At 37.6% G+C, this 24000-nt stretch overlaps 1 protein-coding gene across 1 annotated transcript in view; it reads left to right on the forward strand.

Moving 5' to 3' along the window:
• ADGB (androglobin) overlaps positions 1-24000 on the forward strand; it is a 169507-nt gene that overhangs the window by 77674 nt on the left and 67833 nt on the right. Inside the window, exons 14-21 of the mRNA XM_047735160.1 lie at positions 52-181; positions 5875-5908; positions 6800-6983; positions 7848-7911; positions 11257-11359; positions 14517-14658; positions 16254-16368; positions 20051-20218. Of these exons, the coding sequence (XP_047591116.1) occupies positions 52-181; positions 5875-5908; positions 6800-6983; positions 7848-7911; positions 11257-11359; positions 14517-14658; positions 16254-16368; positions 20051-20218 (940 nt within the window). The remainder of the gene's footprint in view (positions 1-51; positions 182-5874; positions 5909-6799; positions 6984-7847; positions 7912-11256; positions 11360-14516; positions 14659-16253; positions 16369-20050; positions 20219-24000) is intronic.

Genomic DNA, 24000 nt, shown 5'->3' on the forward strand with positions numbered 1-24000 from the left:
TAGTAACTTCAAATAAGAAATTAGGATAACAAAAGTTTTTTTTTTTATTAGCCATTTTGTACAGTCTTTTATTAAGAAAGGGGTGCCTCCTAGATTTGATTTATCATCCATTACCGAGAATGATGAAACCGCCACCATTAGCCAGCCAGACTTAAGCCAATTGACAGGAGCAGTTTCTCAGGTAACTATGTTACTCTTATTATCAGCCCAATTCTTACTTATAAAATATCTTTTCTTAACTTGTGAAATATATTATACACAAAAGACTGTATAACATGCAACTGAACAGACTAAAGAATGTTATGAAAAGCTTTTTAGATTATAAAGTGACATATTCATTCCTTATAGAAGTCCTTTGTGTGGGGCACCTGGGTGGCTCAGTGGGTTAAAGCCTTTGTCTTCGGCTCAGGTTATGATCCAAGCGTCCTGGAATCGAGCCCCACATCGGGCTCTCTGCTCAGCAGGGAGCCTGCTTCCTCCTCTCTCTCTGCCTGCCTCTCTGCCTACTTGTGATCTCTGTCAAATAAATAAATAAAATCTAAAAAAAAAAAGTCCCTTGTGCATCTCCTCTCTTCCATTCGGAGTTTGGTGTTAACCAAGCCCACACTCTTTTTCTTCTTCCCTTTTTTTTTTTAAGATTTTATTTATTTGAGAGAGAAAGAGAGAGCACATGAGCAGTACAGCACAAGTAGAGGGAGCAACAGAGGGAGAGTGAGAAGCAGACTTCCTGCTGAGCAGGGAGCTGGATACAGGGCTCAACCCCAGGACCCTGAGATCATGACCCAAACTGAAGGTAGACTCAGACCAGCTGAATCACCAGGCGTCCAAACCCATACTCTTCTAATTTTGCCAATTACATATATACATTTATAAACAGTATAACCTTAGTTTAATTGTTATGTAATTTTCTTTAAATGGACCCATTAATTCCTCTGGGACTTCCTTCACTTAGCATCATTTATGAGCTTTACCAGGTGTTGTATGTCATAGTTCATTCATTTCAACTGGTTGAAGATATCTAATATATAACCAAACTACTTTGTTTTTTTTTTTTTTAATTACCACATTATTAATGGCTATAGTCATTGCTGCTTGTTTCTTTTTTCTTCTTTCAGATTTTTATTTAAATTCTAGTTAGTTAGCATAAAATGTAATATTGGTTGCTGGAGTAGAATTTAGTGATTCATCACTTACATGTAACACCCAGTGCTCATGAAAACAAGTGCCCTCCTTCATGCCCATTACCCATTCAGCTCACCCCCCACCCACCTCTCTCCATCAACCCTCAGTTTGTTCTCTGTCTTTAAGTGTCTCTTATGGTTTGCTTCTCTCTCTTTTTTTCCCCCTTTCCCATAAGCTCATCTGCTTTGTTTCTTAAATTCCACACATGAGTGAAATCATATGACATTTGTCTTTGGCTATTTTGCTTAGTGTAATATACCCTAGCTCCATCCATGTTGCTGCAAATACCAAGATTTCATTCTTTTTGACAGCTGAGTAACATTCCATTGTGCATGTATACCACCACTTCTTTATCCATTCATCAGTCAGTGGGCATTTTGGCTCTTTCTGTAGTTTGGCTATTGTGGACATTGCCACTATGAACATTGGGAGCTTCTTATTTCTTACTATGGTAAGCAGCGGTACGATGACCATTCTTGTATGTCCCTGTACACATGCTCCAGCGTTTCCAGAGTTCCAGAGTTTGTAACCTTTTATGCACTGTGGCTCCTCTTGCCAATTTTGTAAAACTTCAGCACACAATGAAAATAACTGCATCTGTGTATTAGTTGAGTATCAATGACAGGGAACGGTGGAAAACAAAATAGCTGTTTGGGTTAGCACCATGAGAACACATCACTTCACTATTTGGTGGAGGAATGATTGCTAAGTATAGTTGCCAAATGTTGGCCAGCTGCAGGTCACGGAAGTATCTGTAGAGAGTAACACATGACTACTTGAAACCTAACGATGGGCCCCACAGTTGCAATTTCAGAGTAGTGGTCAACACATGTGACATTTGAAGATATTTGCAACAACTGTAATTATATGTAAAATAGTGTAATTTCTTCCATAAAGTCACAGTTATTGCTAATAATATTGTGGCTTACTTACCTGCATTGATAAACCGATAACTGAAGAAAATGCTGAACTTGGACTAAAGATTAATTTTTTTCAACTCTCCATGTTCATGGATTCCTGAAATTTTAACTCTGGACCCCAAAGGACACTCAACTAGGAAGTCCTGGTCCAGAATGTGAATCTGGGAGCATAATTGATGGGTCATGGGGCATTTACCCATTTGACATTACAACAAAATGCCAAACAATTTTCCAATATAGGTGTATCAATATCCACTTCTGCCATCCCTGGAAAAGAAATTTCTTTGTAAGGCATCATGACCAACACTTATATTACCTAATATTTCAAAATTTGCCAGTGTGGTGAGTGTCAAAGGGTATTTATTGCGTAATAGGTAATATATTCACATGTTCAAAAATAAAAATATAAGGGACCCTTAGGTTGCACAGTCAGTTAAGCATCTGATTCTTGGTTTTAGCTCAGATCATGATCTCAGGGCTGTGAGATTGAGCCCCATGTCAGGTTCCACGCTCAGCACAGAGTCTGCTTGGAATTCTTTCTCCCTCTCCCTTTGCTCCTCCTACTTATGCGCTCTCTCTCTCTCTCCAATAAATAAATCTTAAAAAAAATAAAAAATGAAAATATAAGGCATACATGAATAACTCTTGTTTCTATTAATATACCTCTCCATTTTCACTGCTCTGCACTCCATAGGACATTTGTTGCATTTTGTTATGCAAATTCAGAGAAACACAGAGATAATATTCCATAACCTCCCTTCTTCTATTCAGAATTTAACAAAAGAGTTTTTACTTAGTAAGTACTGGAGATAATTTCATATTTATACATAAAGAGTGTTTCTATTCCTAAAGTTGCATTATATTTCTTGAGGTGACTGAACCCTAGTTCATTTCTACTCACCTCTCTAGATGGCATAAGATACCTTGCAGGGCACATCATTGCATTCAAGTGAGCAATTTTTTTTAGTATTAGTTGAAAAGCAGACAAACAATTGAGAATGAATAGATTTGAACATTTTTTAAAGTTTTTCTTTAGTTTTAAGCTATTCCATGCAGTAGTTTTAGAGAGTCAAGAACACCATAAAAATAGTCAATCTGTCTTATTCGTCCTTATTCCCTTAGTCTTCCTCCCCGGAGTCACTCCCTTTTATTAGTGTTTCTTCTGGTGCGTAGCTTTACATTTCTAAATAGTAGGCACGCACACTGTTGTTGTTTATCAGCACTGGTGAAAATGCTTGGCATATGGCAGACACAGTTACATATTTATTCAATGATGGGATTCTATTATTTCTTGATCTATCAGTTTAGATATTACCCCTTGTTGTGGAAGATAAGTATTTAGCACTGCTGTCCTCTCTCACAATGGCAAACCTTCACTTTCCTCTGCCTTCCAGATTAGTTTACTTCAGAAGTCTTTGTTGAATCTATATTCTAGCTATATAAGGATAATTACTGTGGAGACAATAAAGAAAAGAAATTCCCATGTCTATCTATCTATCTATCTATCTATCTATCTATCCATCTATCATCTATTGACACATCACACTTTATTTATTCATTCATCCATCAACGGACACCTGGTGAATAATTCTGGTCTGACCATGAGTGTAAAAATATCTCCTTGAGATACTGCCTTCAGTTTTGTTGGGTTTTTATCCAGATGTGGAATTGTTGGAACACCTGGTAAGTCTACTTTAATTTTTCAGGAGCTACCATACAGTTTTTCACTTTATAATCTCACTAGGGATGCACAAGACTTCCAATTGCTCTACATCCTCACCAACATGCACTCCTGTTTTATTTTTTTATAATAGTAGCCATCATAACGGGTGTGAGGTTAAAACTCATTATACTTCTGATCTGCATTTCCCTAATGATTAGTGATGTTGAACATCTTTTTATATGCTTTTTGGTCACTTGTATATCTTCTTTGTATAAATATCTAAGTCCCTTGCCCATTTTTAAATTAGTTTATTTGATTTTTGTTGTTCTTTGTATAAGTTCTTTATATATTGTTGATGCTACCCTTTTATCAGATACATGATTTGCAGATATTCTCTCCCATTCCACAGGCTGCATCTTCCTGGTATTGACGCACAGAATTTTCTATTTTGGCGTAGTCCAGCTTATCTATTTTTACATTTGTTATTGCTGTTGTTTAGTATCATATCCAAGAAATCATCACCAAATCCAATGTCATGAAGTTTTCCCCCTGTTTTCTTCTAAAAGATTTATAGCTCTAATCTCTTTGTCTTTGTGTCAACCCTGTCACCTAAACTTTCTGTTGAGTTTATCTCACTTTCCTATTTTTAGTTTCTAAGAGCTCTCATTCTTCATTGTATTTTTTGTAGAAGTTTCTTACTTTGTAGATGGATGTTCTCTGATCTTTCTGATTTTACCAATTTAAAAAATGTATCCCTATATATTGTTTTTGTTTTCTATTAATCTCTCCACCCACACACTTTAGTTTCTTTCTTTGATCTAAGTTTCCTTCCTCAATTATCTGGTGATACTTTGTTGCACATCTATATCCAAGGAATTCATGACATTAATTAACTGCTGATTGGAGGTGGCTTTATAGAATGGCTAGAGCTTGTCAGCCAGTAGGATAATTAACTTAGGATAATTGGGGGATAAATGAGCTTCATTTGGGGGTGAGATTAGCTCCCAATGTAGATTCTTTGGGGTTTTTTTCCTTGGCCTTGGTCAGTTTCTCCAGTTAAGAGTCTTCTAATCTCCCTCCTGGGGTGGAATGGGTCACAGGGATTGGCATACACTTATCCATCAGTGTTCTTATAGCCAAGCAGCACAGGGGAGCCAAGAGTCTCAAAGTTCAGCACATGGACTTTCACTTAATTCTTCCCTTCTCTTCAGAGTAGCTCTGTTTCCCACAGTACCTGTGAACCCAGGTCTGGAGATTGTTCATTTAATTTCTCCATGTGAAGTAATTTCCAGTGTCCCGTGTAGGCAGAAGAAGGCTAGATGTTAAATCACAAAGGATTATAGCAAAATGGGGATTTGTCTCTTCCTTAAATAGTCATTTAACCCATTCCTGTATTTTGATATGAGGCCATATAGCATTCTCTCCTTCTCAGATGCCCACTAATCATTTCTGGGGCCCTAAGGCATGTGATGGGCTTGCTTCTCCCTTGCTTCTCAGGTAGCTCTGTTCTGTTATTACCTGTATCTCTTTACATCATCCAAAATATTGTTGCCATCATCCATTATGTCTGAATGACTTTGTGCCGTTTAACCTTTTATACATATTTTAATTGTGTCATAGAGGAAATGGAGTTGCACAAATGAATTCAACTTCATTTCCCTGTTTAAATTTGGAGGAAGCATTTTTATAATTTGAAACATACCTTTCTAGTTTCCGTACATTAACTGTCTATTATAATCTCATCTCATTGTATTTGATCTGTAATCACATCAGGTGCTTCATACCAAGCAGAATAACTACTTCAGGATACTATAGTTTTAATTTAACTTGTATTTTAAGACTCAATTATTTAATAAACTCGCATATTCTGGGTTTTAATTTCACAAATTTAAACCCTCAGGCAATTATTGAAATAAATTCACATCTTTGAAGTTTAAGGTTAAAAACAAAGTTTCTGCTTTACCATGTTTTAGGAACTATTTGCAGAAATTTATTTCTTCAATGATTAAAAAACACTATTAACTCTTTTAAAAGCATTGGTGCTTTAAATAGCTAACATGTTTTCTGAATTTATAAATCGTTTCTTAACGTGTTCCTTTCATTTCACAGGGTAATGTTATTTCACAAGCTATACTTGGAAAAGGTAAACTAATAATCTCATGACTTTCACAAACATCAAAACGCAAAAGGATCTCTGCTTCTTGACAGCTCGTAGAGGTCCCTTCTCCTGGCTCTTGGTGGCCTGTCTCCAATGTCTCCTCTGATATGTTAACTTTAATCTGCTCTGGGATAGAAAACTCAGATAATCTCACTTGTTAAATTCATTTTTAAAGTAAAAATCAAAGATATCTGATAAAGGGCCCATGAGTACAGCTCATGTGTTTTCATACACGTACTTGATGATCAAAGCAAGGAAACCATCACCAACCAATTCCTCAGTTCCTAAATATAGACTTGGCCAATCCTCAAATCTAAAGAAGTGTTATGTGGCATGTACATATGTAACATTTTGACTCAGGAAGCCTATAAGAACTTTATGACATCACTTGATCAACATAAAATAAGATGTAGAATTGCTAACAATGTGAAAGCATTTAAGTGGCTTCTGAAATGTATTTGTTGCGATAGCTCTCTGTTCTCCTTTCTTCTGATGCATGAGCTACCCCTCCCTCTTCCTCTTTTACATGAATTTGTCTGCCTATAGCAGATGTCAAATACTTAAACTAGATAATTTCTGCTGTACCTTTATAATCTGTGAAGAATGGTCACACAAATTTATGAAAGTGATTTCAGAAGTTTTGAACACTCTGCTATTTGTTTAAGTTAGGATTACATTCTCCTGGGTGTTTGAAAATGTGTCTCTGCATGGGCCTCCCCAAATTTGAGGCTTGCATGTACATGATTGCCTCAGGAAACATTTTTTTCAAAAGTAGAATTCAATATGCAAATTTCCCTCTATAATTTTCCATATATCAATAACTTAATATTTAATGATGTAGGTGCAATTGATATGTTTGTCTTCTGCTATGCACAGACGAACTGATAGACCTTGGATTGAATGATGCAACCCATCAAGGGGAAGGATTAAGTTTGGAAAGAGATTTGGTCAGCCTGACAACAGCAACACAGGATAAATCACAGGAGGAGTTTGCAACCATAAATAATAATGTTTCTAAAGAAATATGGTTGGATTTTGAAGACTTCTGTATTTGTTTTCAGTAAGTATAAGTTTTTTAATATGTATTAAATATAGTGGATATATAAGCCATTAATTTTTACCTATCATTCAAAAGAGTTAAACCAATATTAGTCTGATATTGATATGATACCCAGTAAAAATGTTAGAGAGAAAAATAAGTGAGTTGATAGTCCACATAGAATATTAATAATAGCCAAACAGATCTCAGGCCAGTGTCTGTTCATCCTCAGAGACTTATTTGTTGATGAAGTGAAAGATAGTTTACTTACTGAGAGGGATCATTTTTGTCTCCTTCGGACAACTACTTCAATGCAGTTGTTACTCTTTTCCCCTGGCTTTATTGACCTAAGAGTTGATAAATAAAATTGTAAGATATTTATATATCTTAAATATATATATGTAAATATATATCTTAAACATATCTAAATTTAAATATAATATATATATTATATATCTTAATGTACATGGTGATGAATCAATATACATTATGAAAGATTCTCCACATCGAGTTAACACATACAACACCTCACACATTTGCCAATTGGTGGGAGGGGCAGGAATATTTAAGTTATACTCTCCTAGCAAATTTCAGTGATACAATCCAGTATTATCAAGAACAGTCACCATGTTATACATTAGATCCTCAGACGTTATTCATCTTATAACTGAACGTTTGTATCCACTTACCAACCTCTTCTTATCTCCCCCACCCTCAGCCCCTGGCAACCACTATTTTCCTGGGTTGTTGTTATATAAGTTTCTTTAAATTTTCATCTGTCTTTTCCTTGTTCTGCCTGTAATCATTTGATTCCATGAAACTTAGCATGTAGTACTAGGTCATTGCATATGGTGACAATAACCTGTTATAAATAATGTTTTTCAGGAACATATATATTTTCCACAAGCCCAATTCATATTGCCTTAGCTTTCAAAAAACAGAATTCAAGGTAAATATATTGTGATCTCTTCTCTTTTCCTTTTATGTAAATTTTGATTAAATCATGCTAGTACAAAACACCTTCAAATCTATCAAGCATTTCCAAATTTGTAATTATATTAACAAAATCAATTCCTAGAGTCTTCTACTGATCTCTTATCCAGACAATAAGCAAAATTCTGCTACCTTGTATCTCCAATTATGATTTATCTGATTATGTTCAATCCTGAGCTGCATTATTATGTAAATTCACTTTAAAAATGTTTGATTTATGAATAACTGAAGCACAAATAAATTCACTATATTTGATTTCAATTAGTGTCTATTGAATTGCATGCTATTCCTAAAACAAAAGCACATTTCTACTACCATTTCTGCTTTTTTTGTCCATGTTCTGTCTACGTGGAGCCGGTTCCCTATCATCTTTATTGCCTTCATCTGGCTAATGCTAGAAGTCTTTCAGAACAGCATCAATGTCCTTGACTCTGTGAGACTTTCTTCCTTGGCCACAGAGTCTAGGTCAAGTACCCTGCACTCTGTGTGACTTGTACTTACCCTTCTCTGTCCCAATGGCCTGATTAGTTCTCTGTGCTCCTCCTCCCACCCTCCCGTTTGATGTTATCATCTTAAGAAGGACTCTGTCCTTTTGTGTATTATTACATTGCTGGTCCTGGGATAAGGCAGAAACTCAATAAAAAAATTAAAGACTGAATTAATTAACAAATCTCACATTGTGTGGCATTTTGGAGAAAACTATGAAACATAGTCTAGGAAACTGGCTTGTACTGAAACTCTTATATTGTTCGTATGTGCAGAGGTGGGGTAAGAAATAACTGTTGGAGATGACCTTTCTCATTGCACTCATATTAGATGAAAATGCAGGCAAAGAAAACCTTTTGAGCATTTTTCATGAGGTGCTCTTTAGCTGGATGTCTGCTCTGAAACGAAGGATCAGGTCCCTAGTAGTGCCTGGGGGGAAGGTAGCTGGGAGAAATGGTCAACCTAGCTCTGGAGTTTATCTCTAAAGACACCCAGAGGAGTGCTTTGACTTTATAAAGATAACAACACTGCTAATCGGGAATAACTGAACCCAGAGTATGGGGTGAGAATAACACACAGTTTACAGGTCACTGCAGCATATTTCCATATTCACACTGTGGGCAATAAGAAGAAGAAGTCACTTAGAGGTGCTTATTCTGTCGGCCCTGCACTAGGTTCTTTATTGTATTAACTCTGCATAGCAAACCCTAGAAAAGGACTATTATGATCAACATTTTTCAGGGAAGGAAACTGAGGCAGGTCAAGGCTGAGTAAACTGCCCAAGACCACCCACCTGGTAAGTGGCACAAGTGTCCTGAGAATTGTGCCTGATGTGAAGCCTGTGCTTTTCTCACTAGCTCTCCCCTCTCACTAGGTTTTCCGGGTTGGTGGCCTGGAACCAGGCTGCCTGGTTTTGAATTCATGTTTCCTTTGGGGTGGGATCTGACTAAGTTCATTCCTTTTTGCCTCCATTTTCTCATCTATGAAATTATTGCAGTAAGAGCCCTATAGATAGGGTTGGGAAATAATGGAGAGAATGTATGTAAAACACTTAGAAGAATGCCTATTATTAACAAGGGATAATCAGCGTTGGTGGTCATTGTTACTAAAGGCAGTTTGGTTATGCATTTGCTATTACACAACTATCCCAACACACGTGTGTGTGTGTGTGTGTGTGTGTGTGTGTAAAACAATGGCCAACTGTTCTTTATTCTGATCCTATTTTTACAAAGTGATGTAAATACAGATTTCTCAGTCCCTTCTTCATTCCCCTGAATTTTTTTTTTTTTATTTTTAACATCAATGGTATGAGAAAACAATAATTTTTTCTTAGAGGGCTTTGGAATCCAAACTTAAAGCCTTTGGGATGGCCTAAAAGGAAGGGTTGGTTGTGGTCTAAGGCCAGGCATTCCTGATTTTAATGGCCACAGGCACTGCCAGCTGAGCCCGAGGCTCCTTCCAGCACATTCTATAGATGTTCCATTGGTGCTCCATGTGAAGGTGGGGCAGGAGGTTCCCAAAGGTGTCCTGTGCAGGCACCAGAGCACCTCCGTGTGACCTCTAGGGCCACACTGTCCCTAAATTCTCAGACTCTCAAAAATGGCAGCAAATGAGCTCTGTGCAGAAACTCCTCCTCCAGCATGCACAGGTAGGCTGGCAAACCCAAGCTTCCTTCATAATTTTAGAGAGTGTATTCTTGCAACAACTGCCTTTATAACCAACGTGTGGCAGCCAGAAGGAAACAAAGAAGATACATGGCAAATGCTTACTATTGAAAAATATCGGGGGAAGCAATCATTTAAAACATGGTCATGTTGTATCAAGCATTTCCAGCAATCTTGTCACACTTGATTAAATAACAAGGTTGTGTTTTTCACAGTATCACTAGAGATTTTTCTTTCATATTTTAAATGTTTATTTAAATATCATTGTGTAATAAAATGAAAGCTTAAGTCTATAATAGCAATGAAATTAATTTAACACACTTGCTATATGTCATCTGTCAGAAGTATGTTGAAGCACCAGTCAGTTGAGAGGCAATACAAGTACAATAGTCTCAAAGACCAGTCCTGGAGCTGGTCAGTAGAAAGACCTACTTTTGACTCTCAGCTTTGCTATTTGCAAATTCTGCCACCTTTGGCAAATAACTTATTCTCTTTGTGTTTCAGTTTCTCCATCCACGATTATGCATATAATAGTATCCATTTAGGATAGACTGAGTTCATGTTCATGTAACCCTTACATGGCTGTCCTTTAAGGGAAGTTCTGGTTTTACTCAGTACTCTCTTGCATCTTCAAAACAAAAACCCAGCCTGGTGCATTGGTGTTCAATGGCTGTATTTCTGAAGATACTGTAAAAAAAGGACAAAAGTATTTATATCACATACCACCCTGCAAAATACCTTAATAGAACCCATTAGACATTTCCATTCTCTGCTAAGGTTACTCTGTGGCCTATTATCAAGGACCAATATATATTCTTTGAGCACTGCTCAGCTTCCAGCCCAGTCTCCTCCATTTGTTATTTCTGAAACAAGCATATCCCTTTTCTTTGCTCTTGGAGAAGAGTTTTGACTCTCTGTTATGGGACAACCAATCTTACACACAGGTCCTACAGACCCATCTTCCATAGACTATTGCCAACATTTACCTAGTGTGATTTTCTTCATATCATGAAAGCTGTGAAATATTTATCATGGTGTCTAGGGCATAGTAGGTTCTCTCTAAATGTTAGGTATTGTATGATTATTACAAGTGGCAAATACAGCATTAATAGACTAATACTAAATTCAGTGATTTATCTGATTTCTTGCAGTTCTCGGATGAACGTGTGCCCTACTATCTATTTGTGGATAGTCTAAAACCTATCGAACTGCTAGTTTGCTTTTCTGCATTGGTACGATGGGGAGAATCTGGAGGTAAGAGAGCTTTGAGAGGGGCGCCTGGGTGGCTCATTTGGTTGGGCAACTGTCTTCAGCTCGGGTCACAGTCCCGGAGTCCCGGGATCGAGTCCCACATCGGGCTCCCAGCTCCATGGGAAGTCTGCTTCTCCCTCTGACCTTCTCGCCTCTCATGCTCTCTCTCACTGTCTCTCTCTCAAATAAATAAAATCTTTAAAAAAAAAAAAAGAGTCTGATGCTCAATATAAGATTTAAAAAAAAAAAGAGAGCTTTGAGAAAATTACAGTCTTTTTAAATTTTTAAAAAAATTTTTTTAGTGTAAATTATAGTCTTTTTTTTTTAATTTTTTTTTTTAAAGATTTTATTTATTTATTTGTCAGAGAGAGAGAGAGCGAGCACAGGCAGACAGAGTGGCAGGCAGAGGCAGAGGGAGAAGCAGGCTCCCTACAGAACAAGGAGCCCGATGTGGGACTCGATCCCAGGACGCTGGGATCATGACCTGAGCCGAAGACAGCGGCTTAACCCACTGAGCCACCCAGGCGTCCCAAAATTTTTTTAGTGTAAATTATAGTCTTAAATCCCAGCTTACTTTCATTCAGTCCAGGGGAAATACAAGATGTTTAAGCTGTAGATGCAGGAACTTATTTCCTCTCCAGAGTCTCTAAGAAAGTCTTCCTTACATCACCTTTCAGGAGGCTCTTCCTGTTCAGACATTGTGGGTTATGCTCACTCCTGCCACCTATACCTCTCCTTGTCTTAGTCCTGTGTTCCCCTCTTTGGCATGATACCTACTTTTTTTTTTCTTTCCCCTTCCATATGTCATCATTCTTGAGTCTTTAAAAATCTATTAAAAAACATGCAGTCTTTCTTTGATTTGACAATTCTGAAGTTCTTTTATGCCATCTCAACTTGGCCTTTGTTATCATAATTATATTCTAGAAGGTACCTGCCTTATAACTGTGTCATCTCAAACATCTCAATTTCAGGCTCTGACTACAGGACCTGACTCTCCAGTTCACTCTTCCTAAAACCCTTACTCTTATAATCCTTTGACTCCTCCGGGACCACAGTCTACTGACCCTCCTACTTTTCTCTGTCCTCCTTCTCCTCATGTCCCTATTTCTCTCATCCCCAATGTCCATGACCCGCCATCGTAATGGTAGCCTTGGCCACACCTCAGTGTGATTGCTTTTCTTTCCCTCTCAGCTTCCTTTCCTGGCAAAACCCTGATATTGGTTGATTCAACAGATGAACTCTGCATCTTACCTGTGTGCATCAGAGCAGCTAAATGTGACTAGAGAAAAAAATAATCCTATCAGCTAGCCTCACTTTCAACTGAGGGCCGCAGATTTCAAAATGGCCCTTAAGCACTGCCGATGTTTCCCTGGTTCATGCATTCTCCACTCTTGTCCTCATGGAAGACTATCTCAAACCTCCAGATCTCTCCAACAGTTGCTCTTATCCTTGTGCATTTTTAGCTAATGACCTTACTGCTATTTCCACTGGCGGGATAGACAAAAATCAAGAATGACCCACCTCATCTTCCCATAATGAGCTCTTCACAATACTGGTCATCTTCCCTGCTGCTCTCGTGGAGGGAGTATTCTTGCTTCTTTCTGAGACACACCCCTTGCACATTTGCACATATGCACAAAACAACATTCTTCAAGTCTCTGTCCTGTTGGGTTAAAGTTAAATCTGTTTATTTAAAAACAGGCTAGGAAAGAGCATTTTTTCCCCCTTACCAATCATAGTTTTACCTATGGTTTGTTTTTAATATTACCTGTACATTTATTTTTAACTAAGATAAACTTGGCTAAGCAGATCACATTTTCCCTTTTAAAGAAAATATGGATAATTGAAAGTTTTCTTGATTTTGATAAATAAAATTCAAAGTAGTACCTCCTATTTCAGATGAAATAATGGTTTTTACTGGATTTCCCAAGATCAGTCATGTTAATTCTATGTGATCAATGAAAAGCTATGGCTCTTATAGAAAAAGCAAAGCCTAAACAGCAAAATCAAATCATCTATAGTTCAAATTTATAATACCTGGCACTGTGGAGGTACAATAAAAATTTGCTGAATGCTGACTATTAAATGTCCTGCCAACTTTGACAGCAGGGACTATGATTTTCCACTCAGTTATACTCAGTGTTGTGAACGGTGTCTAGTGTAGCCATAGACAATAAGTATTCTTTGAATAAATTTGCCAAACTTCAGTGGCATAAGCTTAGTGTATCTACTAACTAATAACTCCTAAGCCACACCATGTCTTTAAACATTGAAATTCGATGTGTGCGGAGGTGTTTCAGGTCATGTTTTGCCCTTATATGCTCAGGTTATAAACAGGGTAAAAATATAAGCTAATTCCTGAAGATGTAATGTACACCAAAGTGACTATAGTTAACGACACTATATTGTATATTTGAAAATTGCTAAGTGAGTAAATTAAAGTTTCTCATTACAAGAAAAAAATTGTAATTGTATGTAGTAATGGATGTTAACTAAATTTTCATGGTAATTATTTGACAATATGTGCAAATAGCAATCATTATATGATACACCTAAAACTATTAAAATGTCTTGTGTCAATGTTGTCTCAATTACATTTTTTTTTAATTTAAAAAGTCTTTTGACCTTAGCTATGGATGAAAATTAGTTAATATTCTTTATTCATTTTAAGAGGAACACTTAATATGAAAATTAAATTTTTGTCCATTATTTGCTATTTCTACACATAGTCAAAGCTAAGAATCAAAATTAAAAACTTCGATTAAACAATGGGGTATTTTGATCTCGCTTTGCCACTATCTTAAGAAAATCTTTTATTTTCCCAGATGTGGTGTCCTTCCCCCTTAAAACTGCATCTAGAGAGATATTGTGATTTTTGCCACAGATGATTAAATGGGATAGTCTTGTCTGTATTTTTGTTAACTCTCCCACTCCTGGTTTCTTTAGTGAGAGATGATTCTGAGGAGGGAAAATGAACAGAGAGGAAGACCCGAGTCTCACCAGTGTTATTTCCAGTAGTTACTTATCCAGAGTATTTTCTCTGGGTTTTATGAATAATTTCAGAAAATCTCTAATTCCTGATATTATTATTGTTACTAATGTTGTAAAGGCCAGCTAAACTGTCACAGTCAAATTTTAACATTTTCCCCTCTCCTCCTAGCTTTAGCAAAAGACAGCCCCCAAATAGAGCCTGGACTGCTTACAGCTGATTCAGTTTCTTGGAAATCTCTGAAGTCCCGGGAACTTGTTACAAAGATTCATACATATGCTACTAAGGCTACAGTGGTTCGCCTGCCTGTTGGGTATGGAGTGACTTCATTTTTCCCATATGAAGAATTTTTTGAAGCCTTGTAAACCACTGGCTACCAAATAAGTAAACAATATGGGACCTAGAATATTGTCTCCTGAAGTGATTTTGTAAGAAACAGAGCTATCACTAAGATTCTTGAGAAAAATAATTCCATGAACAAAGAAATTGAAGAAATGCTGTTCAGTGAATCTCCTTTTGGAATACTCATGATTGTCAAAGTCTGGTAATTTCTTAAGGAAGAATATAGTTTAGGAGCACTGAGGGTGGCTCAGTCGTTAAGCATCTGCCTTCAGCTCAGGTCATGATCCCAGGGTCCTGGGATCAAGCCTGGCAATGGGCTTCCTGCTCCATGGGAAGCCTGCTTCTCCCCACTTTCCCTGCTTGTGTTCTCTCTCTCACTCTCTCTCTCTCTCTGTCAAATAAATAAATAAAATCTTAAAGAAAAAAAAAAAGAAAGAATATGGTTTAAAATAGCATTTCTTAAAATTCATTTATTAAACAATCCTTTTTGTTTTCTGGTAAATCTTATATCCCTTGGTAAGAACTATGATTTTATTTAAAACCAGATTGACAAACATAGCATTTTTCCCCCTATGGTTTCTATATTTTTAACCTGTGGTTTGCTTTTAATCTTACCTATAGTTTTATTTTTAATTAAGATAAATTTGACTGAGATAACATTTTCCATTTTAAAGAAAATATGCATAGTTGTAGCTTTCTTGATTTTGAAAACTAAAATTCAAAACATTACTTCCTATTTCAGATGAAATAAATATTTTTACTGGATTTCCTAAGATCAATCATGTTAATTCTATGTAATCAGTGAAAAGCTACAGCTCTTACAGAAAAAGCAAAGCCTACACAGCAAAATCAAATGCTAAAATAATGTGTGGCAAGCACCCAGTATTCCTAGAAAATAATAAATTTTAGAACTTCAGAGTTTCTCACTTCTACCCTAAAAACTTTGTCATAGAGAGACTTTCCCAGAAGTCATTATTTTGTCTGAGTGCTCATCCATCACAACAACCAAAAACAGGGAATTAATAAAGAACCTTCTTATATATATTCAAGTGTTTCCCGCAGGACCTAATCTATCTGCGTGAGTGTTTTAAGAATGTTCCAAGTGCTCAGTAACTGAGGAGAAATGAGCATTGCTGCTCTCAGTGATACCACAACCTGGTAGGAGAAGCACAAACAACATAGGTGAAATGACACATTTGTGAGGAAATGACTATGAAATGAATCTGAAATCTACAAAGCCTTAAACACCATGAATTATTGTTAGGGAAAAATCGAGACGCATCTCCTGGGATGTGACTGCAGTATATTACAGAGATCTCCCTCATGGTCAAGTTCATCATTTAGTATAACTATTTTCTGTCCTATGTAATTAATGCAATTATATCCATGACCTCTGATGATTCTTTCAGAATGAAAATTCAAAGGTCTTTATTCCATCTGTGTTAAAAAATTCAACTCACTAATGTTTGACTTCATTTGAGCACAGAGTGTCATCAAGCAATTAACAGAGGCTAGAACTACAACAAAGGAGCCCATTGGTCCTTATATATTTTCCATTGTCTTTAGGAGACATATGCTGCTCTTCACTGCATACTCCCCAGTAGGACATTCCATACACATCTGCAGCATGGTGACTTTTGTCGTTGGAGATGAAGATGTTGTGCTACCCCACTTTGAGCCCGTAAGTATTTAAGCAACCATGATTTTGTGTGTGTGTGTGTGTGTGTTTTTCCAAAGACTTGGAACTAAATCATATTCCTTACCCATTTTTCTTTTTACCTTTTAAAACTGTTAATTAAGGGGCGCCTGGGTGGCTCAGTGGGTTAAGCCGCTGCCTTCGGTTCAGGCCATGATCCCAGGTCCTGGGTTCGGGCCCCGCATCGGGCTTTCTGCTCAGCAGGGAGCCTGCTTCCTCCTCTCTCTCTGCCTGCCTCTCTGCCTACTTGTGATTTCTCTCTGTCAAATAAATAAATAAAATCTTAAAAAAAAATAAAACTGTTAATTAAGAATTAAGAACTAAGAATTTTAAGAAACTCCTCCCAAATGTATTCATGTATAATAAATAGTCTAAACTCTGTAGAGATACAAATAAAATAATTTTAGATTTTCTCCAACTGCCTTCACCTCTGCTCTGTGGAATTCCCTGTCACATCCACATTTTTGGTAGATCCCATAGTATATTGGTCATTTGGGATGTATAGAGGGTCAGTACAGACCTTTTCATTAAAGTTTAAAATTGTGGTATCATATCGTCCTTGTACCCCTTCATTGACCTAAGGAATTTGAAGTGTTTGACTCTGGAATTCAGGGAGAGAGGATCCATGGATAATTCTGTCATTCTTATTCATCTCTTCTTCTCTTGGCCTCTTCTTAGTTTCTCTTACTCCTCTGTTCTGAAGCATCTGAAAGAAGAAACCATGTAAATGAACCCAGCATTTCCCCCTGAGATCCTGTCTTAGTTTTAGATGATCTCCATAAGACATCTTCTTTAGATATGTTGCCTGCTGCTTTTGGGGGGGCCCAATTTGTGTGGGGCATTCCTGCTGCACAGTTCAGTTTTACACCCTCTACCAAACCCATCTCCAGGTAGAACCTCTTCATATTAATGAAGCAGGATCTTCTCAGCCAGTCAGTAAACTTCTGGGCCCAGGTAGCAACAAGATGCCTCAGGAGCAGCTCTTTTATGTTAATGTTGCTGTGGCCCAGATGTGCTTAGTCATGAATTCTTGCCTCTCTGGGCAGTGGTTGTATAGGATTGCCCATGGCTGCCCCCTCTCTGCTGTGCTGTTTCTCACCTGTCCTCTCCCTCCTGCTCAATAGAAGGAAGATCAACAAGCTCACCTTATACATACATGTCTCTTATTCCCTTAATTATGTTTATCTTGTTTATTTTAAATTCTTTTTTTTTTTTAAAGATCTTATTTATTTATTTATTTATTTGACAGACAGAGATCACAAGTAGGCAGAGAGGCAGGCAGAGGGTGGGGGGGAAGCAGGCTCCCCGCTGAGCAGAGAGCCCGATGCGGGGCTCGATTCCAAGACCCTGAAAAAATCATGACCCAAGCTGAAGGCATAGGCCCAACCCACTGAGCCACCCAGGTGCCCCTGTCTTGCTTATTTTAAATTCTTATTTCATTTTTAATTTGTTTCCTTTAAAAAAAAAAAGATTCTGCTTCAGGCAGTATGGATTATCCAGTTTGTCTCTTTCTTTAGGCGACTTAACTTTATAAATGTTTAGTTATTTTAATCTGCGAACTCATCTTTCCCGGGGGTTATCAGTTCCTCCATCTTGTAAAAATTACTGGGCCTGAAAACGAGGCCCTATTATTCTTCAGTTATAATGAAGAAACAACAGATAGACTAGTCCAAGAGCAGAGAGACAGAAACTCCTCAGAGCCATACATGATCACTCCCAGTGCTGTCATTACACCAGTTTTTCTGATCATGGCTTCACCTCAGGGAGAAACACCACTGAGAAGATGCTTTCTCTAGGCTTTCAGAGGCTGGGGTAGAAGGTAATAAAATGGCAAATGCATTAAGGGGGCAATTCAGTTGCATCTGTCTTCATCCGGTCACCCCAGCAGTGTATCTGTACTGTCCAGACATAGCTGCTAGGCCATTCCTCACAATTTCTGCAGGGAACCAAGGAGCAATGATGGCACCGTGGTGCACCCTAGGAAGGAACGAAAACACCTCACAATTTCACCCTCTTCATGTTGTCTCAAAGCACCCTCTGCTTTGGGTAGCTCCTCCTCTAGCCACCAACTACCCACTACACACCAATCAAAATAATCTGTAAATTCCTTTTCCTCTCGGGGTTCTCTTCTTCTCTCTCTCTCTCTCCTCCTCTCTCTTTCTCTGCCCCCCCATCCCACACTGACTCTCTTTTTGATTTTGACCTACAGATTTGCAATTTGACATCCAATTTCTTTTTTCCATCAGCTTTATTGAGATAAAATAGGCAAATAAAATCATAAGTTATACAAACTGTACATTGTGGTCATGTGATATACATAAACATTGTGAAAGGATGCCCACCATCTAATTAATACAACCATCACCTCTCATACTTATCTTTTTGTTGTTAACAACATTTTTTTTTGGAATGACATTTGAGTTCTGGTCTCTTAACAAATACCAATTAAACAATACAGTGTTATCAACTGTAGTCACTATGGTTTACATGTAGATCTTCAGACCTTGTTCATCTTGTAGTTGAAGGTGCGTATCCTTTCATGAACCACTCATTTTACCCACTTCCTAGCCCATGACAACCACTTTTCTACCCTCTGTTTTTGAGTTTGTTTTAAAATATTCCACACATAAATGATACTGTGCAGTATTTGTTTTTCTCTGTCTGTTTTATTTCACTTAGCATAATGCCTTCAAATCTATCTATCCATGTTGTCACAAATGGCAGGATTTCCTTCTTTCTCATGGCTAAATAATATTTCGTTGTCTCTGTGTGTTTGTGTGTGTGTGTGTGTGTGTATAAAGTATATATATAAAATATATATGTGTACATATTACACATATATACTACAGCTATACATATATAGTTATGTGTAACAGATATATAATATATATACACACACTACATCTGTATTTATATATGCACACACATCTATCTATACACACACACACACTACATTTTTTCTATCCATTTATCCACTGATGGACACTTAGGTTGTTTCCATGTCCTGGCTAATATATATAATGCTACAATGAATATGGGGATGCAGATATGTTTTCAATGTCCTGTTTTCATTTTCTTTGGCTATATCCTCAAAGTAAGATTGCTAGAATAGATGATAGTTCTATTTTAAGTTTTTTGAGGAACTTCCATACTGTTTTCCATATCCCTATCCCCCTTTTGCATTCATTTTCTCCTCAGAGTCAATAGCAGGAGGGAGCCAGAAGCAAGAGGGAGCCAGTTCATCCTATTATCTTTTTCCTTTTTCACCCTCTTATCTTTTTAATCTTTATCACTCTCTCCCTGAACTCTTCTCTGCCCATCAGTTCTCCAATCCCACACGATTGTGTCAAAGTAATTCCTAGATGTCCTTGGGACTAAGTCTAGGTATCAATACTCTGGAGAAATTTCCTCTGGCTCCCAGTATGAGGTAGGTGTCCTTCCCATGTGTCCCCACTACAGCAGGAATTATAACCCTTGTTTTATATCTTTGAGATCATAGACCCTAGGAAAATGCCTTGATCAAGCAAGGGCTTCATAAATAACTATTGAATCAACTATATAGAAGAGGTTTAATATACTAACAGAAATTAAATTTGTATAAGCTTAATTACACTTAAATAAAAATGAAAAAGAAAGTAAGGCTGGCTGCTATGCTTTGTCTTCACAGGAGAGCTACCGATTCATAGAGCAGTCTCTAACGATTTTGAAAGCTGTTGGAAATGTGATTGCTAGTTTCAAAGATAAGGGTAAACTCTCTGTGGCTATGAAGGATTTACAAGCGGCTCACTACCCTGTACCCCTCCACAATAAAGAACTAACTACACAGCACTGCAGGGTAAGCATATCTAAGTTATGATGTTTCTAGAAGGATAATTTCCATTTGACAAAAAAATATATATCTTATAGTAGGTGATCTTCAAAATTTAGCCTTTAAAAAAGACTTACATACATTTCACAGAGAAAGAGAAAGAACTTGCAATAGTAAGTTATTGAAAGAGGTGTCTAAGAAAAAGGTAGGGAAATAGTTTCTTCTTTTATTTTCCATAGAGAGAATCAAGCCTTTCTTTTGTAATTTGTATTTGCCCTTATAGTATCTTGTATTCTATCTGGCAACTCTACCTGGGACATAGTTCACCCCTAATTGAGAACAGTTCACCTACAGCATGAATAATATGCAAGAAATACCTGCCATGATTTACTCTTCAACCAATCTGATTTCCCCCCGTAAGTGAACTCTGTTATCAATCCACTCTTCACGGTGATGGTTCTAGATGGCTTAAGGAGGTATTCCCAAACCTTAAAAATAAGAAAATAATTAAATCATCATAGGACTAGAAAGTTGTGGACTCCATTGCTACATCTGGCCCTGAAGCCATAGTTGGTATTCAACATCTCTCTCCTCTACCAACCATTCTAACCTTTCTTCCATCCAAAGCTTCAGCTGTTCTTGTTGCCTGGTAGGTAACCTAGACTTTTAATCCTGATGAGCCCAAAACCTTGATTACCTTACTCTTTTCAGGCTGTGATTAATCATTTACTGTGGAAGCACCAAGAAGTGTCCCAGTGAATTCAAACATAATTCTTCTTGTCCCCATTATGGAGTAGAAACCCTAGTACTTCACGACAGTCCGGGTAAATTCTCTCCACACAACATTATATTTTTTCCTTTTCTCCTATTCACATACCAGAATGAGAAGCTCAAAGCAACCAGGCCTATATCATAACTTAGGTTTATTGTAAATCATAACACATTGCCTGATGGAAACATCCGTTGCCTTCCATCCCTAGGAATTAGGTCCTCCAATTTAGCAAACTGCCTGTTGGAACAGAGAACACTAATTATTGCAAATGGACCACTGGAAATAATGGTGAGAGAGGCCAATCTTATTTCTAATTTTTGAATCTCTATGTGTCTTAGCTTTTACAGATACTGCACTGCATGTTGATTTTTGGTTCTCTTCATGTATACCATCCCCTGGAAGATATCATGTCAGTTCTACAAGATGTCATCCCTAGGATGGCCTCTTAGCTGAGACTTTTATATGCCATTTCAATTTACCAGGAATTTTGTCAGTTCCTTCTGCAGTATATATTAGGCCCACTGAGTTCGAGACATTCTCCAGTGGTTAAATCTTCTCTGTATAATATGACCTTGCTCCAAGGGGATGTTAAGTTGGATCTAATGTTTGTAAATCAGACTTTCCATAACCCCTTGGACAATGATACTGGCAGAGGCACCAAAGAGAGAGAAAGCAAACTCATATTTGAGTTAAGTGTCAATGCTAGGAAGGACAAATGGAGACAGGAAGTATTATGTCTGATTTGCTGGGACATTTCTTGGTGCTTCTGTACCCCCTTGATAGAAGCCCACTGAAATAAACTTGCCACCACACAGCTGACTGGAATCCCCGGAGGATGATATTGTATTAAAGTTTCTGCTACTGACAGATTGCTAAGCCTGGGTAAAAGAGAGCCCAAACTATTGGAACCATTCGCAGTTCCTGTCCCTGCCACCCAGATTACTTGTGCATGAATCTGCTGTCGCTAGGCCAGATCTAATATGTAAAGGACCTTTGTGCATGCTTCATTTACACAAAAGGGAGCTATTTTGGTAATGAAATACTTTAAATTTTTGAATACTTTTACATTTTTATATTACAGAGTTATGTGACTTTTTTTTTTTTAGAGCCACATCCCATAAATCAATAAATTTCAAATTTGTCTACCATAAACAATTCCAGATGGGTCATGTAAGTATACCACAGATAAGGACTCTCTCACTAGTGAATAACACTAGTGTGTTTTCTGGGAGGTCTTTCATTAGCATGTTTATAACACAATTGGACAAGGTAATCTTTCTTTGTTTCCCACGGTGCTCAAATATCCTAGAGATCTCTCTTTTGCTTTGGATTCTGCTCAAACCTGATGGCCTTCTAAGTCATTCAGTAAATGATTGGAATAATATTCCCCAAAGCAGAATATTTTATCAGCAATTCCAGAGAAGACTGTGAAGGACTGGCCTCTTTCTTAATTGTAGTATCTTATCCTTTACCTTAGAAGGGATGTCCCAGCATGCCTAATCCTCTAGACTCCTGAAATCACTGATATGGTGAATCCATGAATCTGTGAGAAGATTATTCCCTACTCTCTAACTTGCATGTGTCTTAATCAGAATGTCAGAGTAATGGCCCCTTCCTGCCCTCAGGTCTGAATTCACTGCTGTCATCAACATTCACACAGAACCCAGAGTGATATCCTGTAGAACACCAACATGATCAAGGACACTGAACACTTAAGTGTAAGAGAGTAGGAGGATTAATATAACCAGTTATTTTTCTTATTTTTATCTTAGACGCTGAAATACTTAGAGCATTTTGTTAGCATGGCACAAAAAACAAATCTAACTCATTTAAGTCGTAACAAGGAGTTAGATGTGCTAATTTATTATAAGGATATAGGGAGGTCTTGGCTCCCAAGGATAGGAAGGACTCAGTGGAGAACTTCAAAGAAGGGATAGACAGCCTTTGGAACATATCTTCTTCATTTTGTTTTTCTCCTTGTAAACATGTTGTCTCTACTCCTAAATTCATATCATGGAGAAACTGACTCCTGACTTGCATCACTTTCCCATATGAGGCCAGTTTAGAATGTCTTGATCCTGATTTCAAACTATTCAACCAAAGTAACAATGATTTGCTCAGTGTGGGTTAGGTGGTTTCTTACAGGCTTATCCGCCATTGTCAGTTGATGGGGCAGTTACAAATATAGATTATGAGATTAAGTCCCTGTCTCTAAACATATGGAGAGGGGTGAGAAGTAGTCAGAAAATGTGGACTAAGCAGGAAGTACAATAATCATATGTCTTTGAAGAGCACTGTACTTCACCAATTCTAAGAGGCACATTTCTTTTCACACTTTAACATGAGAAGGAAATCAGAGTGTGTCTTGTAATTGGTGGTTCCTTATAGTCATTGCTGGCCAGGTAGCCTTCAGAATTCTCTGCACACACATGGACATGTTCATAAGGGTTCATACTGTTACTGCTTCAAAAGAAATATGTGTATTGTTTGACAAAGGCCTAATCCTTCTGGGAAGAGAATTAAATGTCATTAGAGAGCCTCTGAAAGAAATAAGATAGCAGAAGGATTTTCCCTATACCAGACTGATACCCCTCCCCACCTCCGGGGCCCAGGGAAAAGAGAGAGAAGGAGAAGAGAACGTGGCTAAAAGTCATCACAGATGGTGTCCCAGGCACCTTACATAATCCACCAAGCACATTACTCCCTGTGGGCAAATAAGTAGCTAAAGTAATCCAGCAGCAAGGTGCTGGGCCTTGGTTGGCATTCTCAGTAGAAAGACTGGGTAAATGGAATCTCAGAATTTAAGGACAAAAACTATGAAAATAAAATTGGAAGAAGGAATATGTGTTCTGGTTATGGTCTAAAAACCTTCCATGGGTCTTCTTTGGTAGGATCAGGAGGGAGTCAGCACCAGCACTTACTGACGGGGGTCGGTGGTTTGAGTGAAACCCCAGGGACAAAAGTAGAATGCACTTTAGCCAATGGTGCTTCAAAGCTTGACAACATAAAGGACAAAATTATATAGGAAAACACACAT

The sequence above is a fragment of the Lutra lutra genome, chromosome 6, assembly GCF_902655055.1.
Source record: "Lutra lutra chromosome 6, mLutLut1.2, whole genome shotgun sequence".
Lineage (NCBI taxonomy): Eukaryota > Metazoa > Chordata > Mammalia > Carnivora > Mustelidae > Lutra > Lutra lutra.